Source organism: Amblyraja radiata, chromosome 4 (genome assembly GCF_010909765.2).
Source record: "Amblyraja radiata isolate CabotCenter1 chromosome 4, sAmbRad1.1.pri, whole genome shotgun sequence".
In the NCBI taxonomy this organism is placed as follows: Eukaryota; Metazoa; Chordata; class Chondrichthyes; order Rajiformes; family Rajidae; genus Amblyraja; species Amblyraja radiata.
In genome coordinates, this window is record NC_045959.1 from 98,261,578 (window position 1) to 98,280,070 (window position 18,493).

At 49.8% G+C, this 18,493-nt stretch overlaps 1 protein-coding gene across 1 annotated transcript in view; it reads left to right on the forward strand.

The window, feature by feature from the left end:
* arpp21 (cAMP regulated phosphoprotein 21) overlaps window positions 1–18,493 on the forward strand; it is a 281,688-nt gene that overhangs the window by 167,233 nt on the left and 95,962 nt on the right. The window contains 1 exon segment of the mRNA XM_033020400.1: window positions 11,235–11,373. Coding sequence (XP_032876291.1) covers window positions 11,235–11,373 — 139 coding nt within the window.

Consider the following 18,493-nt stretch of genomic DNA (forward strand, 5'->3'; position numbering starts at 1 on the left):
TTTGATCATGTCGTGCAGCACTCCGAGGCGTCCTGGACCCTGGCACCAGGGATGCGCACATCTATGGGTCTCGACAGATTTGCCACAGAATTCTCCTGTCCACGCCCTCTAATTATCGAGGCGAAACACCCCACTTATGGCCCCTGCCTGATGTCACTCTTCCCTGTTCAGCCTCACTCCGGGTGGATCACAGCCCGGCTGCACTTGAGGCTTTTATAGCCCCGACAGCTCCCAAGATGGTGCTAAACGTGTAAAAGAGGTACGGCCACTGGGGTCACCTGCTATCCATGTTAATTCCTTTCCTCGTGGTCACCAATCTTCTCTCTTACTGAACCTTCGTTGTGACAACATGTCCAGGAAGCTCTCGTTTTTCCCAGATGGGTCTGAGGTCAATGTACCTAAGGACCAAAGGGGAAGTACAACAGGAGATGGGGGTTCCTTGGTTCATACTCAATGAAAGTAAGCATGCACGTACAGCAGGCAGTGAAGAAAGCGAATGGCATGTCGGCCTTTCATAACAAGAGGAAGTGAATATAGGAGCAAAGAGGTCCTTCTGCAGTTGTACAGAGGCCCTAGTGAGACCACACCTGGAGTATTGTGTGCAGTTTTGGTCCCCTAATTTGACGAAGGATATTATTGCTATTGAGGGAGTGCAGCGGAGGTTTACAAGGTTAATTCCCGGCGATGGCGGGACTGTCATATGCTGAGAGAATGGAGCGGCTGGGCTTATATACTCTGGAGTTTAGAAGATGAGAGGGATCTTATTGAAACATATAAGATTATTAAAGGTTTGGACACGCTAGAGGCAGGAAACATGTTCCCGATGTTGGGGGAGTCCAGAACCAGGGGCCACTGTTTAAGAATAAGGGGTAAGCCATTTAGAACGGAGATGAGGAAACACTTTGTCACACAGAGAGTTGTGAGTCTATGGAATTCTCTGCCTCAGAGGGTGGTGGAGGCAGGTTCTCTGGATACTTTCAAGAGAGAGCTAGATAGGGCCTTAAAGATAGCGGACAGCAGGGGATATGGAGGAGAAGGAGGAACGGGGTACTGATTGGGATGATATCAGACATGATCACATTGAATGGCGGTGGCTGGCTCGAAGGGCTGAATGCCGACTCCTGCACCTATTGTTCTAAGCTATTGTCTATTGTCATCCGTGCTGCTTAGGAGCGACATTGGTTTCCCAAACGCGGTTCCTTCAGGAGCTGCACCCGGACACAATTCCCACAGGTGTAGTTGTCAGAGGCACCAGCAGTGTCCATGACATCCCTACTTCTTTAATACTTTATTGTGTTATACTTGATTGATTTTTAAATTGTACTGGTGAGTCACCACAATGCTGATATTGAATATCTAACACCATTGTTTAACATACATTCAGAATGCTTTCTCCAATCTGTTTCCACACAAGTCAAAGCAACGGAAGGAGAAAAAAAATTCCACGTTTTTTCAACAAAAAATAATTATCAAGAAAAATTTGCATCAATTATTCATGAAAATTAGCAAACTAACAGCACAAGAAGTGGCCTTTCTGCTCAATAAACCTTGCACTGGCCTTACAGAAATATTTGAATCTCATCCCAATACTTATTTCATCCCAGTCACGTAATTCTTTTGTTTCAAACATTTTTATAAGATTCACTGAACTTTGCTTGAAAAGGTCTTTAGTAATAATCTTCTCGACCTTCTTGGTGACGATTCTTTATTTCACGATTTGTTGTGAGTGATGTCCAAAAGAAAAGTAGTTTCAATACCTGTTTAAGGATGGATACAGATGCAACATGTGATTAGATCGCAAGGCAAAGGAGCAGAATTAGGCCATTTGACAGGTCAAGTCTGCTCCGCCATTGATCACGGCTTAATCTATTTTTCTTCTCAACACCATTCTCCTGCCATCTTCCTGCATCCTTTGATGCCCTTACTAATCATCCTCCACTTTATATACGCAATAACTTGGCCTTCACAGCCGTCAATGACAATGAATTTCCCAAGATTAACCACCCTACTTGTCCTCTGATTGCAGACATGTCTGTGGGAGATCGTGTCTCACGATTGTGATTGAGTATTTTGAAGCTTGATGAGGGCAGAGTTGTAGACGTTGTATATATAGAATTTCAGCAAAGCATTTGACAAAGGTGCTGCATGGTAGGCTGCTCTAGAAGGTTAGGTCACATGGGATTCAAGGAGGGAGGTGCTAAAAAATAGCTTTTATGGAAGGAAGCAGAGGATGATGGTGGAAGGTTGTTGCTCAGACGGGGGCCTGTGACTAGTAGTGTGCCTCCGGGTCAGTGCAGGGCTCATTGCTGTTTGTCATCATATCAATGATTTGGATAAGAACATTTAAGGCATGATTAGCAAGTTTGCGATGACACTAAAGTGGGGTGAATTAGCTAGTGAAGATGGACATAGGTCGCGGGTGAGAGGAGGGAGATTTAATAGGAACCTGAGGGGTAACCTCTTTACACAAAAGTGGTGGGGGCATGGAACGATATATGGACAGCTGCCAGAGGAGGTAGTTGAGGCAGATGCTTCATAACACGTCAATTGGACAGGTACATGGATAGAACAGGTTTAGAGGGCCAAGCATGGGAAGGTGGGACTAGTGCCGATGGGGCATGTTAGTCGGCATGGGCAAAACATTCCTAAGGGCATGTTTCCATGCTGTATGACCTTGTGACTCTATGACTCTGGCTAGAGAATGTTTCCTCATCTCCATTCTAGACATTCATTCATTGATTCTGAGGTGTGCTTCTAGTCCCAGCGTCTCCCACCACTGGAAACATCCTCTCCACATCCACTAAGTCTTTCATTATTTGGTAGGTTTCAAAGAGACCCCCCTCCATCTTTCTAAACTCCAGCGAGATGGCCCGGAGCCATCAAATGCTCCTCATATGTTACGTTAATCATTCACATTAAACTCCTCTGGACCCTCTCCAATGCCAACACATCTCCCTCAGATATGGGGCCCTGAATTTCCCCAATGTTCCAAATGTGGTCTGACCTGAGCCCTATAAAACCTCACATTGTATTCTTGCTTTATATACTAGTCTCCTTGAATGAAATGCTAACATTGCATTTGCCTTCCATGCAGCCGACTTTATCTGCAAATTATCCTTTTGGCACTACTTCACCAGCACTCCCAAGTCCCTTTGCATCCCATTTCATGAATCCTCACACCATTTATAAATAGTCTACGCCTTTATTCCTTCTACCAAGAGCATGGGCTATTCCATTTGCCACTTCTTTGCCCACTCTCCCAACCACATTGGCCTTCATCACTCAGAGTATTGACTATAAAGTTGGGAGGTCATGTTGCAATTGTGTTAGTTCTGGGCACCATGTTATAGGAAATACATTGTCAAGCTGGGAAGGGTACAGAGAAGATTTACAAGGATGTTGCCAGGACTAGAGGGTCTGGCTATAGTGAGAGGTTGAGTAGGCTGGGACACTATCCTTGGCGCGCAGGAGAGTGAGGGGTGGTCTTATAGAGGTGTAAATCATGAGGGGAATAGATTGGGTAGATGCGCAGAGTCTCTTGCCCAGATGAACGAGAACCAGAGTACATAAGTTTAAGGTGAAGGGGAAAAAGGAATCTGTGGAATAACTTTTTCACACAAAGGGTGGTTGATGTATAGAACAAGCTGCAGAGGACATTGTTGAGGCTGGGATTATCCCAATGTTTAAGAAATAATTAGACAAGTACATGGATAGGACAGGTTTGGAAGGATATGGAACAAAAGCGCGGGCATGTGGGACTAGTGTAGCTGGGACATGTTGTCTGGTGTGGGCAAGTTGTGGCCGAAGGCCTGTTTCCATGCTATCACTTTGACTTTATGAGTCACTGACACTGTCCTCCTCGAGGTCCTTCACCTCCTCGAGCTCCCTAATCAAATCTGGTTCATTACACAAAACCAAATGCAGAATTGGTCTTTGTGTAGGAAGGAACTGTAGATAATGGTTTAAACAAAGATCGATACAAAAAGCTGGAGTCTCTCGAGAGATGCTGTCTGACCCGTTGAGTTACTCCAGCTTTTTGTGTTTTCAATCTCCAGAATTGTCTTTTTTTGTGGGCTTGACATTAAACTAAATGATCAGTTATTACTACCTTTGACTAATCATTCTCACCATGTTGGATTTGTCACCAAATTAAATCAAGCGGTAAATCAATTTACGTTAAATACTAAGATTGGAATATCTGTGCATAAAGATTGAAGCAATTCTAAAATTATATCGAAGAAGTTCAGAAAATATTTGAAAGAAAACAAGTGATCGTCCATCGATACAGATCGTGTGTTTGAGGCTTGAGTGTGCCTGTGCCAATACTTTGTTATTGGTGGTTAAATAAAACATGTGGTGATCACTGTTAATCTACAGGGCTCTGGGAGGTTCCTAGACTGTGGACAATATTTATTTGATTTGTGTCTCAGGTGTCTTCTATTTAAAGTTAGATATTTGCTCCATATTTACAAAGTCAAATGTCCTATATTAATTTGTTTGACAAAAATTAGAATTTAGATGAGCAAACTTACTTTAACAATTACCATGAGAGCTTCTTATCATGAACATCTCATCTAATGTTCCCATTTTCTCATTATTCATTAGAAAGGTGCACATTCATGTGAAAATGGGATTTTCCAATGTTATAACATATTTCACAAAACATCTCTGCTCCTGTTATATAGCTTGTGATATAATTGCACTTGGTGATGTTTCCAAATGTGTATGAGCAATAACTACTCGTTTTGCTGTGCTTCATAGAAGGTGCTAAAGGTAAACTGGTGAGAAGGCTTGCTGTTTGTGAAGAGTCAAATCTGCCTCTGCCATCACCAGAAACCATCCAGAGAATCAGGTACAGCATTAATGCTACTGAAGCAAATCCTATTCAATGATTCAAGATAGTTATTGTCACATGCACCCAGGTATAGTGAAATGCTTTGTTTTATATACAACCCGATAAAATCACAAACATTAAGGCCTGTCCCCTTAGGCGACTTTTAGGTGAGTGCAGAAGCCTGCGCTCGCCACAGACGGTCCGCCACATGTTCGCTGATGGTCCTCTGGTGAGTCTCCTTCATGGTCGCGAGGAGTTCCCGCATTCTGGGAACTAGTCGCGGCCTCAGTATGGTCGCCGCAAAGTTGTTCAAATGGTTGGAAAATTTTCTGTGACCAAAAATTGGTCGCCATGGAGAAAATCGATAATCCTGTAGTCGTACGTGTAGTTTGTGTGGGGCCGCCATGTAGTTATCGGTAGTCGTAGGTAGTTTTAGTTAATTCGCCTTTGCTGACCGTACATTTTTATTGGTGCTTGGGGAAAAAAAAAAACGTAAACAAGAGTTTTCAGAACCAAGGAGAACCGAACCGGTAATGTTAAATGTCCACCCGACGTCACAGCTGTGTAGCTTCTGGCATTAAAAGTTGTCTGGCTTCTTAAAAGTTATCTCCTCCCCTTCCGCTCACCCCGCTTCTCTCCCCCCCTTCTCTCACCCCGTTCTCTCCCCCCCTTCTCTCCCCCCTTCTCTCCACCCCTTCTCTCCCCCCCCTTCTCTCCCCCCCTTCTCTCTCTCTTTCCCCCCCTTCTCTCTCTCCCCTTCTCTCCCCCCCCCTTCCTCCCCCCCCTTCTCTCCCCCCCCTCTCTCTCCCCCCCTTCTCCCCCCCCCCCCTCTCCCCCCCCCCTTCTCTCCCCCCCTTCTCTCCGCCCCCTTCGCTCCCCCCCTTCTCTCCCCCCCTTCTCGTTCCCCCCCTTCTCTCCCCCCTTCTCTTCCTCCCCCCCTTCCTCTCCCCCCCCTTCTCTCCCCCCCCTTCTCGCCCCCCCTTTTCTGCCCCCCCCTTTCTCCCCCCCTTCTCTCCCCCCCCTTCTCTCTCCCCCCCCCTTCTCTCCCCCCTCTCTCCCCCCCTTCTCTCCCCCCCCCTTCTCTCCCCCCCTTCTCCCCCCCTTCTCTCCCCCCCTTCTCTCCCCCCTTCTCTCCCCCCCTTCTCTCCCCCCCCTTCTCCTCGCTCCTCCCCCCCTTCCTCCTCCCCCTTCTCCCCTCCCCTTCTCCCCTCCCTCCCCCCCTCTCTCCCCGTTCTCTCCCCCCCCTTCTCCCCCCCCTTACTCTCCCCCCCCTTCTCTCCCCCCCTCTCCTCCCCCCCTTCTCTCCCCCCCCTTCTCTCTCCCCCCCTTCTCTCCCCCCCTTCTCTCCCCCCCTCTTCTCTCCCCCCGCTCCCCCCCTTTCTCTCCCCCCCTTCTCTCCCCCCCCTTCTCTCCCCCCCCTTCTCCCCCCCCTTCTCTCTCCATCCCCCCCTTCTCTCCCTCCCCCCCCTCTCTCCCCCCCCTCTCTCCCCCCCCTTCTCTCCCCCCCTTCTCTCCCCCCCTTCTCTCCCCCCCCTTCTCTCCCCGCCCTTCTCTCTCCCCCCCTTCTCCCCCCCCCCTTCTCTCCCCCACGCCTTCTCCACCCCCTTCTCTCCCCCCCTTCTCTCCCCCCCCTTCTCTCCCCCCTTCTCTCCCCCCTTCTTCTCCCCCCTTTCATCCCCCCTTCTCTCCCCCCTTCTCTCCCCGCCTTCTCGTCCCCCCCTTCTCTCCCCCCCTTCTCATCCCCCCCCCTCTCTCCCCGCCCTTCTCTCCCCCCCAATCTCTCCGCCCCCTTCTCTCCCCCCCTTCTCTCCCCCCGCTCTCGTCTCCCCCCTTCTCTCCCCCCCTTCTCTCGCTCTCCCCCCCTTCTCTCCCCCCCTTCTCTTCCCCCCCTTCTCTCCCCCCCTTCCTCCCCCCGTCTTTCTCGTCTCCCCCCCTTTCTCTCCCCCCCTTCTCTCCCCCCCTATCTCCCCCCCCCTTCTCGCCACCCCCCCTTCTCTACCCCCCCCTTGCTCCCCCCCTTCTCATCCCCCCCATTCTCCCCGCCCCCTTTCTCTCCCCCCCTTCTCTCCCCCCCTTCTCTTCCCCCCCTTCTCCTCGCCCCCCCTTCTCTCCCCCCCTTCTCTCCCCCCTTCTCTCTCCCCCCGTCCTTCTCTCCCCCCCTTCTCTCCCCCCTTCTCTCCCCCCCCTTTCTCTCCCCCCCTTCTCTCCCCCCGCTTCTCTCCCCCCTTTCTCGCCCCCCTTCTCCCCCCCTTCTCCCCCCCTTCTCGCCCGCCCTTCTCTCCCCCCCTTCTGCTCCCCCCTTTCTCCACCCTCCTAGTCCTGCCCCCTCCTTCCCTCCCCCCCCTTCCCCCCCTTCTCCCCCGTTCTTCCCCCCCTCCCGTTCCCCCCCCCTTTTCCCCCCCCCCTATCTTCCCCCCCCTATGCGTTCGCCCGCAACCTTCTCCCCCCCTTCGTACCACCCCCGTTGCGTTCCCCCCTTCTTCGCCCCGCAAGTATTCCCCCCGGCCACTCTTGCCCCCCTTCTTCCCGCCCCCTTGCTTCCCCCCCCCTTCTTCCCCCCCCTTGTTCCTTCCCGGACCGCTTTCCTTCCCACCCCGTCATGCCCCCCCGCTTCTCACCCCACAGCCGCGGTTCCCTCGGCCCCTTGCTGTCCTCACCCCCGCCTCTTCCCCCCGCCTTCTGTCGGTTGGCCCCCGGCCCTGATCTTGGAATTACCGGCCGCGCCAGTTCTCCCCACCGGCCGGCTGTCTTACCCTCTACGCCGACTTGCTTGCCATACCCTCCTTCTTCCCCCCCCCCCTTCTTCCCCCCCCCTGGAGAGAAGGTATAGGTGACGTTTGGGTCGAGACCCTTCTTCAAACTGAGGTTCAGAGGAGAGGCTTAAATTGAGATTTCTATTGGCCATGAACGTCACTTTTTATGCATTTTTGGAGAACATTCAGAATGCACTGCTGTCTGCTACTGATCACTGATGATGTGTTCAGGAGCATCTATCAATGTATTTGTATCAATCACTGTGCTGGTGAAATCAATGGCGACCAGGAATAGACTGGTTGACAACCAAGAATAGGGTGGTGACGACTGGAGAGACAGTGGACAGCTCGGAAAGACGGCAACAGGGGCGGGGTGGGTTGGCAGCCCAAACCGCATCCTCTGAGAGGAGGAGACCCAAACCACGCTACAGAAAAACACATGGAAAAATACCCCCAGGGGTGCCCGAGAGGGGGGGAGGATGAGCACCTCAATTGGACGGATCAAAGGTTAACGACTAATGGCAACGGACAACCGACTATGAGTATCAAATGCAGATGTGGTAAGGTTTGCAAGAACAGCCGAGGCCTGAAGATTCACCAGACCCGGATGAAGTGTTTGGAGGGACAGGGAGTGTCACAACGCACAGGTATTTTACCTGGTGAGACGCAGGAGGAGCCGGGCCCGGAATCACCCCATAGAGCCCGAAGCCTCCAAGTGGCGCAACTAGTCCCTCGGAACAGTTCTCCGGAGAAGGTTCGAGTCAGATCTGCCATCAGTTCGATGAGGGCGTCGACAAGGTGCTAGAAGCAACTGCAAAGGGAGACGTGGACCGAAGGCTGCGGACGATGACGACAATCATCATCAGCCTAGCTGTGGAAAGGTTTGGAGAAGTGGAGAAGAAGCCGGCCAGAACACCTTTCACCATGAATCAACGAGCAACAAAGATCCACAAGATCCGGCAGGAGCTGAAGTCCCTCAAGAAGCAGTATAAAGAGGCCAGTGAAGAGCAACGTCCCCCCTTGGCTGAGCTGCGAACCATCCTGAGGAAGAAGCTGATGACCCTCCGTAGAGCTGAGTGGCACCGAAGACGCCGGAAGGAAAGAGCCGGGAAGCGAGCATCCTTCATAGCCAACCCCTTCGGCTTCACCAAACAACTACTCGGGCAGAAGCGCAGTGGGAGTTTGGCTTGCTCTAAGGAGGAGATCGACCGGCACATCCAGACGACCTACAGTGACCCCGTCAGGCAGCAGGAGCTGGGCCAGTGCAACATCCTGGTAAAACCACCTCCACCCATCAAGGAGTTTGACAGTAGAGAGCCACTCCTGAAAGAGGTCCAGGACGTTGTGAAGAGAGCAAGAGCTGGCTCAGCCCCTGGCCCGAGCGGAGTCCCCTAGAGGGTCTACAAGAACTGCCCCCTGTTACTGAAACGGCTGTGGAAGATCCTGAAAGTCATCTGGAGGAGAGGAAAAGTGGCGCAGCAGTGGCGATTCGCTGAAGGAGTCTGGATCCCAAAGGAGGAAGATTCCAAGAAGATCGATCAGTTCAGGATCATCTCCTTGCTAAGTGTTGAAGGCAAGATCTTCTTCAGCATTCTGGCGAGGCGGCTGACCAACTTCCTCTCCAACAATGGCTACATCGACAGCTCAGTGCAAAAGGGAGGCTTATCTGGAGTGCCGGGGTGTCTAGAGCACACGGGAGTGGTGACCCAACTCATCAGAAAAGCCAGGGAGAACAAGGGAGACCTGACAGTGCTCTGGCTTGACCTGGCCAATGCCTACGGCTCCATCCTGCACAAGCTGATCCAGACAGTCATGGCCAAGCATCATGTGCCGGGCCAAGTGGCAGATCTCATCCTGGACTATTACAACCAGTTCAGCATGAGAGTCTCATCAGGGTCAGTAACATCAGAGTAGCACAGACTGGAGGTTGGGATCATCACAGGCTGTACCATCACTGTGATCCTTTTTGCCTTGGCGATGAACATGATCGTCCAGTCTGCTGAGCCAGAGTGCCGGGGCCCTCGGACCAAGTCAGGAGTGCGCCAACCACCCATCAGAGCCTTCATGGACGACCTGACTGTCACCACTGAGTCAGTGGCAGGAGGCAGGTGGATCCTGCAGGGGTTGGAGAAACTGAATGGATGGGCAAGGATGAGGTTTAAGCCAGGAAAATCAAGGTCACTGGTGCTGAAGAAGGGCAAAGTCATGGACAGGTTCCGCTTCAGCATCGAAGGGACAACAATCCCAACTGTCTCCGAAAGGCCAGTGAAGAGTCTTGGCAAGGTGTTTAACAGCAGCCTGAAGGATACAGCATCTGTCCAGGCAACCTATCAGGAGCTGGAGAGCTGGTTGAGAGCGGTGGACCGGTCGGGGCTTCCCGGCAAGTTCAAGGCATGGATTTACCAGCATGGTATCCTGCCAAGGACACTCTGGCCACTGCTTGTCTACGAAGTCCCAATATCCATCGTAGAGAGATTGGAGAGGAAAGTCAGCTGCTTTCTCAGAAGGTGGCTGGGACTGCCCAGGAGCCTTAGCAGCATCGCCCTTTACGAAATAACACCAAGCTCCAGCTGCCCCTGAAGTCCCTGGAGGAGGAGTTTAAGGTGACTCGGGCCAGAGAGGTGATGCTGTGCAGAGACTCCAGCGAACCCAAGGTGGCTCAAGCAGGGGTGGAGGTGAAAACTGGGAGGAAGTGGAGAGCCGGCGAAGCCGTGCTGCAAGCAGAGTCCCGGATACGCCACAGAGTCCTGGTGGGAGCAGTGACTCGGGGAAGAGCAGGCCTGGGAATCTTCCCATCTCCCCAGTTTGACAAGGCCAAGGGGAAGGAGAGGCGCAGGCTGGTCCAGGAGGAAGTGAGGGCAGTGGTGGAGGAGGAGAGGTGTACCAGAGCGGTTGGCTTGAGGCAGCAGGGGGCCTGGACAAGGTGGGAGCAGGCCATGGACCGAAAAGTCACATGGACTGAGCTCTGGCAGGCTGAACCACAGCGCATCAAGTTCCTGGTCCAGACAGTGTATGATGTCCTGCCCAGCCCATCGAATCTCTTCATCTGGGGCAAAGCGGAATCTCCAGATTGCCCGCAATGCTCAGGCAAGGGAACGTTGGAACACATCCTGAGCTGCTCCCCAAAGGCTGGGTCAGGATGTCTGATGTTGAAAGACCCGAAACACCCAATGACCCCAGGTTACATCACTGATGATGTGTTCAGGAGCATCTATCGATGTATTTGTATCAAACTACTCATTTTCATTACTGCAAGGAAGATAAGATTTGAGCTTACAACAATAGTCTATGATTTTTTTGTGTCACAGGATTTATTTGTTATGCAAATAACAAATTAATGTTACTGCCCAAAGAAGGAGATAAACTGACCTCAGTTGGAAGTTAAGTGAACAAACCTGAGAAAGTCTCTAATATTTCATCCACGAATTATAATTTTAATTCATGGGGGAATTTCTTTCGACTTTTTCAGGTTTGTTCTCAGCTAAGGAAGGCATTCATTATTTTAATTAAATTGAGGTCAGATTATTCTGTTTGGCCGGTAATTTCAGTTTATCAGATTGATAACTTCATATTTGTGTCAGCATCATCAACCATTAATTAAAAACATTGAAAGGTATTATTGTTTTCTTTTCTTTCCTGTGTTGCAGGATTCCATTCAGCACCAGCTCATCAGCACATCAAGTATTCAAGATGATGAGAAAAACAATAAAGAAGAATTGGAAAAAGATAAAAACAAAGAGAAAGAAAAACTTAGTGAAAAATCTAAAATGAAAATGCTGTCAAAAGGTATGTGGTTGTAATTAATCCTCTTGTGTGGTTAAAATCTTGGAGTTTTACCCACTTGGTTAACGGTGAGCAATATATGTTTGAAGCAGGGGTCAGCAACCTTTTCTGTCAAGGGGCCGGGAAGCATGTCTGTGAGCGAATGGTGGGCCACATCTATCACGTGTACACACGGATCCCGCCCCCATCCCGCCCCGGGTGGCAGGCATCAAATCACGTGTTCACATAGATCCCGCCCCTTCTAGGACACCGAGCTCAAATATCCTACTCACTCGCCCCTGGTCTAATGACAACCCCGATCCCGACAGTGAAGCCACAGAAGGTGCGCGGCCATGCCGGCGGCTTTGCGCAGGATGCGGTACAGCCAAATCACCTTCCAGGTGCCGGAGGTAGAAAAAAATGCTAGAGAAACGTACACCAGCATTATTCTACCTTTGATTTTTCCAGCATCTGCAGTTCTTTCTTAAACATTCCAGGTACCGAAGGTGACGGAAGTCTGCGGGCCGGATTATTGAGGATAAATAAATACGCCAGCGGGCCGGATGATTTTGGGTTACGGGCCGAATTTTGCCCAGGGACCATAGGTTGTCGACCCCTGGTTAAAAGGGACATATTTGTGGTTTAGAATAGAAACTGATTTTAAAGGGAAACATTTTTCCACAGTTTATTCAACTTTATAGAGGAATTCACATGATAAACCTTACTTTTATCAATGCTGCATGTTTGAAAATTGATTCTTTTTTCCAGAATGCCATTATTGCCACTTTCTGGTTGAACTGTGCCACTCGGAAAATTCAACTATGCATTACCAGTCATGAATCACTCTTGAATCAATTATGTGCATTAATGAAGTAATTTCTCATGCTATGCTATGGGCATTACTTCACACCATGGAGTACCCATCACCAATTAATCATGGAATAAGCTGAGTTTTAATTTAAGTAACTGACTTGTTTTGGATCTACAAACTCAGATTACAATTGCTACACACTCTTAAATCTCTATTCACTGTAAATGGCTCAGTTGTAATCATATTTTGCTCCAGTTTCCTCCCACATCGCAATGACATGCGGTTTTGCAGGTTAATTGGCCGCCGTAAACTTCCCCTTGCATGGAGGTAGTGAATGCGAAAGTGGAATTAGATAGAACTAGTGTGAACAGGCAATCAATGGTCAGTGTGGACTCGGTGGGCCGAAGGGCTTGTTTCCATGCTGTAACATTCTATGACTATGACTAAAATGTATAAAGTCTTGGTAGACAAAAAGTCATCAGGGCACTCCAGATGAACCGAGGTTTGTAGATGTCTCTGCCTTGTTAGTCAATTGTGGCAGTAAGACCTCCTGGACTATTGGCGCCACTGGACCACAAAAAATAAAGCTGTTAACATTGATTGTTCCTTCCTTGTTTCAAAGCATTGAAAGTTGATGGCAATTCTCCATGCCGTATCTTTCAATCAATTCAATAAATGGCCGACCCCTTATTCTGAAACTGTGTTTCTGGCTTTGGACTCCTCAGGCAGGAGACGTACGCTCTCTGTATCGTGCCTGTCAAGACCTTTGTGAAATTCCAATGCTTATCTCAATTAGCCAATTTCCTCTCACTCTTCTACATGCTAAAATATACAGTTTATTCTTCTCAATTTTTCCTCATACGACAAATTCGTTGTTCCTGGAACCAGTTAGTGAATTATTGTTTAGTTTAGTTTAGTTTATTGTCACGTGTACCGAGGTCCAGTGAAAAGCTTGTGTTGCGTGCTAACCAGTCAGCAGAAAGACAATACATGATTACAATCGAGCCATTTACAGTGTATTGACACATGATAAGGGAATAACGTTTAGTGCAAAGTAAATCCAGCACAGTCCGATTAAAGATAGTCTGAGGGTCACCAATGAGGTAGATACTAGTTCAGGACTGCTCTCTGGTTATGGTAGGATGATCCAGTTGCCTGATAACAGCTGGGAAGAAACTGTCTCCCATTCTGAATCCGACCTTTCTGTCCTGACTCCCATTCCGAATCCGACCTTTCTGTCCTGGGTCTCCTCCATGGCCAGAGTGAGTCCCACCGTAAATTGGAAGAGCAGCACCTCATATTTCGCTTGGGAAGTTTACACCGTAGCGGTATGAACATTGACTTCTCCGAAACGTCACCTATTCCTTCGCTCCATAGATGCTGCTTCACCCACGTTGTTCCTCCAGCATTTTTTTCTACCTTTGGAGGTGTGCGTTTTCACATTTCTATACCTTTTGCCTGATGGGAGAGGGGAGAAGAGGAAGTGGCCAGGGCGTGACTCATCTTTAATTATGCTGCTGGCCTTGCCAAGACAGTGTGAGGTATAAAAGTAGGCAATGGAAGAGAGTATGGTTTGTGTGATGGTTTGGGCTGCGTCCACAATTCGCTGCAATTTCGTGCAGTCTTGGATGGAGCTGTTCCCAAACCAAGCTGTGATGCATCCTGATATAATGTTTTCTGTGGTGCATCTGTAGAAGTTGGTGAGAGCCATAGAGGACACAGAGTCATAGAATGTTACAGTGTGGAAATAGTCCCTTCGGCCCAACTTGCCCACACCAGCCAACATGTCGCAGCTACACTCGTCCCACCTGCCCATTTGGTCCACTTATCTCCAAACCTGCCTATCCATGTACCTGTCTAACTGTTTCTTAAACCTTGGGATAGTCCCTACCTCACCTACCTCCCTGGCAGCTTGTTCCATACACCCATCACCCTTTGTGTGAAAAAGTTACCCCTCAGATTCCTATAAAATCTTTTCCCCTTCACCTTAAACCTATGTCTTCTGGTCCTCGATTCCCCTACTCCGTGCAAGAGACTCTGTGTATCTATCTGATCTATTCCCCTCATGATTTTATACACCTCTATAAGATCACCCCTCATCCTCCTGTGGAATAGAGTCCTGGCCTCCTCAATCTCTCCCCATAGCTCAGATCCTCGTGTCATGGCAACATCCTTGTAAATCTTTTCTGCACCCATTCCAACATAAACAGCTTTCGTATAACATGGTTGCCAGAGCTGAACACAATAAGTCAAATGCGGCCTCACCAACGTCTTATATATCTGAAACATGACTTCCCATACTCAATACTCTGACTGATGACGTCCAACGTGCTAAAAGCCTTTTGACCACCCTATCTACCTGCGAGTCCACCTTCAAGGGACTATGTACTTGCAGCCATACCATTCACTGTGTAGGTCCTGCCCTTGTTAGGCTTTACAAAATGCACATCACACTTTCCTGTATTAAATTCCAGCAACCATTCCTCAGCCCACCTGGCCAACCCATCAAGATGAATGAATGAATGAATGAATGAATGAATGAATGAATGAATGAATGAATGAATGAATGAATGAATGAATGAATGAATACGTTTATTGTCAGTGCACAATACTGTGCAACAAAATTCCATTACATCTCCTCCGGTTAAAAAAAATACAAACACGACAACCATTAACACATATGTACACTTATTAGTAAAAAATAAATAGGTATTTTAAAAGAATTTAAAAGAATTTAAAAGAATTTGGCGGCATTTCTTGGAATTACATTTTGCTTCCCCAGCATTCTCTGTTGGAATTTAGCTCTTTTATCGCACATGGGTAGAAACTATTTTTTAGTCTACAGTCCTGAATCGCCTCCCAGAGGGTAGCAGAGTAAAAAGGTGGTTGGCAGGGTGGGATGTGTCCTGCTGCCAATACTAATAACATGGCAGGCATAAAGCTGATGGGCCAAAAATGAACTGTCGCCTTATCACCTCCAACACTTTTTGTATTTCTATAAGCAATGTAGTACACTTACAGGATAGTTAATGCTTCTGTATGGAATCATCAGTGTAAGCTCGCCCATGGACATCCATGAAGCATAATTTCAGAGGCAAAATATAATGTGCTACAGCTGTTGTTGTATATGTATTCAAAGCAAGTATGCTGTTCTTGGCCCGTGAAATCTGATCGCCACATTCATGGCTAATCTGATTGTAACCTCACTTCTACATTCCGATTTATTCCTTTCACATGCTTGCCCATCAAGTATCTGTCTACCTCAGTCGTAAAAAATATTCAATGACTGTCTCTGCTGCCATTTGAGGAAGAGAGTTCCAAAGACTTACAATCCCCTGAGAGAAAACATTTCAGCTCAACTATGTCTTAAAAGGGTGACCACCTCCCCCCCCCCCCCCCCCCCCCCCCCCCCCCCCCCCCTCCCATTACAGGTATTCAGTCTGATAAATGGTAACTCCGTAACATTCTTCCTTTAATAAAAATTATTATATGGCACGCAGTTTTCCAGCCGTAGTGACATCAATGATCTGGACGAGGGAATTGAATGCAACATCTCCAAATTTGGGGATGACACGTAGCTGGGGGGCAGTGTTAGCTGTGTGGAGGATGCTAGGAGGCTGCAAGGTGACTTGGATAGGCTGGGTGAGTGGGCAAATGCATGGCAGATGCAGTATAATGTGGATAAATGTAAGGTTATCCACTTTGGTGGCAAAAACAGGAAAGTAGACTCTTATCTGAATGGTGGCCGATTAGGAAAGGGGAAGGTGCAAAGAGACCTGGGTGTCATGGTACACCATTCATTAAAAGTAGGCATGCAGGTGCGGCAGGCAGTGAAGAAGGCGAATGGTATGTTAGCATTCATAGCAAAGGGATTTGAGTATAGGAGCAGGGAGGTTCTACTGCAGTTGTACAGGGTCCTGGTGAGACCACACCTGGAGTATTGCGTACAGTTTTGGTCTCCTAATCTGAGGAAGGACATTCTTGCCATAGAGGGAGTACAGAGAAGGTTCACCAGACTGATTCCTGGGATGTCAGGACTTTCATATGAAGAAAGACTGGATAGACTCGTTTTGTACTCGCTAGAATTTAGAAGATTGAGGGGGGATCTTATAGAAACTTACAAAATTCTTAAGGGGTTGGACAGGCTAGATGCAGGAAGATTGTTCCCGATGTTGGGGAAGTCCAGAACAAGGGGTCACAGTTTAAGGATAAGGGGGAAATCTTTTAGGACCGAGATGAGGAAAACATTTTTCACACAGAGAGTGGTGAATCTCTGGAATTCTCTGCCACAGAAGGTAGTTGAGGCCAGTTCATTGGCTATATTTAAGAGGGAGTTAGATGTGGCCCTTGTGGCTAAAGGGATCAGGGGGTGTGGAGAGAAGGCAGGTACAAGATACTGAGTTGGATGATCAGCCATGATCATATTGAATGGCGGTGCAGGCTCGAAGGGCCGAATGGCCTACTCCTGCACCTATTTTCTATGTTTCTATGTTTCTATCATTACCGATACAGTATTTATTTGAGAATTAAGGGTCTAACAAAAATTAGGGTGGCACAGTGGTGCAGAGGTAGAATTACTGCCTTACAGTGTTTGCAGACTGGCAGAGACTCGGGTTTGATCCCGACTACGGGTGTTGTCTGTATGGAGTTTGTACGCTCTCTCCGTGACCTGCGTAGGTTTTCTCTGAGATCTTCGTTTTCCTCCCTCACTCCAAATTGGCTTGTAAAGAAGAGTCACCAACACTCTGTGACTTTACTCCAGTTTATTCATACTGTACGTACATTACTGCACTAGCTGTATGTGGTCTGTCACGGGAACTAGAGAGAGATCAGTGGGTGGGGAGGTTGTAATTATACTTGTGATATGGGGAGTGGTTAGTAGTGGTGAGGTCACTATGTTAAAGGTGCATGCACATATCATCGACATCCTTCCCCTTAGAAACAAGAGGCAACAAGGTAGTGACAGGGCGACCACGTCTCATGCGCTGTGAACAGTTACGCAAAGTCGCCATAGCGGATGGGCGGCTTGACAACGCGCCCCGACCGGGTTCGCATCTCGCCATCTCCCCTCCCTGCAGGAAGAAGAGGAACCGGCGCAGGGGCAGGAGACCGAACCGGAACGGGGGACCCGGGAGGAGAGGGAGAAGAAGGAGGAGGGGAACCGGGTGCAGCAGCGGGCAGACGGGCAGGCGAGGGAGGATGAGCCGGAGGAGACTTTGGCTGGTAGAGCTGAGAAGGCAGGGTCCGAGGCATGCGGGGGCGGCGGGCGGTGTAGGAGACTGCAGCGGAGGAACAAAAGGGTCAGCGGGCGGCGGTGGAGGCTCGTTGACGAGCCGCAGGTGTTGGCGGGACCGGCGGTAAACGGTGCCGTCATGGTCGACTAGATAGGAACGCGGCGAGCCCACGGTACCGACGACGGTGGCGAGCCTGGAGTGGCCGGAGGGGGACTGCATTCGGACGACTTGACCGGGGAATAGACGCGGGAGGGGGCGGCAGGACTTATCGTGGGAGCGCTTCTGGATCTCGTGCTTAAGGGCAATGCGCTCCTGGACAGCAGCGGGCTTGAGGACGGAGGGCACGAGGGAGCGCTGGGCCACCGGGATGGGGGGCCTTGTGGTGCGAGACATGAGTCGCTGTGCCGGGGAGCCCATGGCAGGGTCGCGGGAGATGTTGCGAAGGTTAAGGAGGGCCAGGTAAAAGTCTGAGTGAGACAATCGACAATGTTCCAGCAAGTCCTTAGCACTGCGGACTGCGCGCTCTGCCAGGCCGTTGCTCTGCGGGTACTCCGGGCTGCTGGTGTAGTGGCGGAAATTCCAGCTGGCCGCAAAATCCCGAAACTCGGCGCTCGTAAACTGGCTGCCATTGTCCGACTGCAGGCTGGCCGGGGAGCCGAAGGTAGCGAAGTGGCGGCGCAGCTTCCCGATAACGGCCGAAGACGTGAGGGAGTGCAGCTGGTCAACCTCGAACCAGCTGGAGTAAGAGTCGACAAGGACCAGGAAGTGCTTGCCACGCCACTCGAAAATGTCAGTGGCAACCGCCAACCAGGGCAGTTCGGGAGCAGGCTGCTGCAGAAGCGGCTGTCGTTGCTGGTGGGGAGCGAGGCTGTTGCAGGTGGAGCAGGCGGAGACCCTCTCCCGGATGTACTGAGCCATGCCGGGCCAGTAGAACTGGCTCTGAGCGTGAGACAGAGTGGCCTCGGCTCCAGGATGACCGCGGTGGGCGGCCTGAAAATAGTGGTCGTGCAGCGCAGCAGGCACAACAACCTTGTGTCCCTTCACGACCACGCCGTCGTGCAGTACGAGCTCGTCACGGACCAGGAAGTAGGGCACGGCA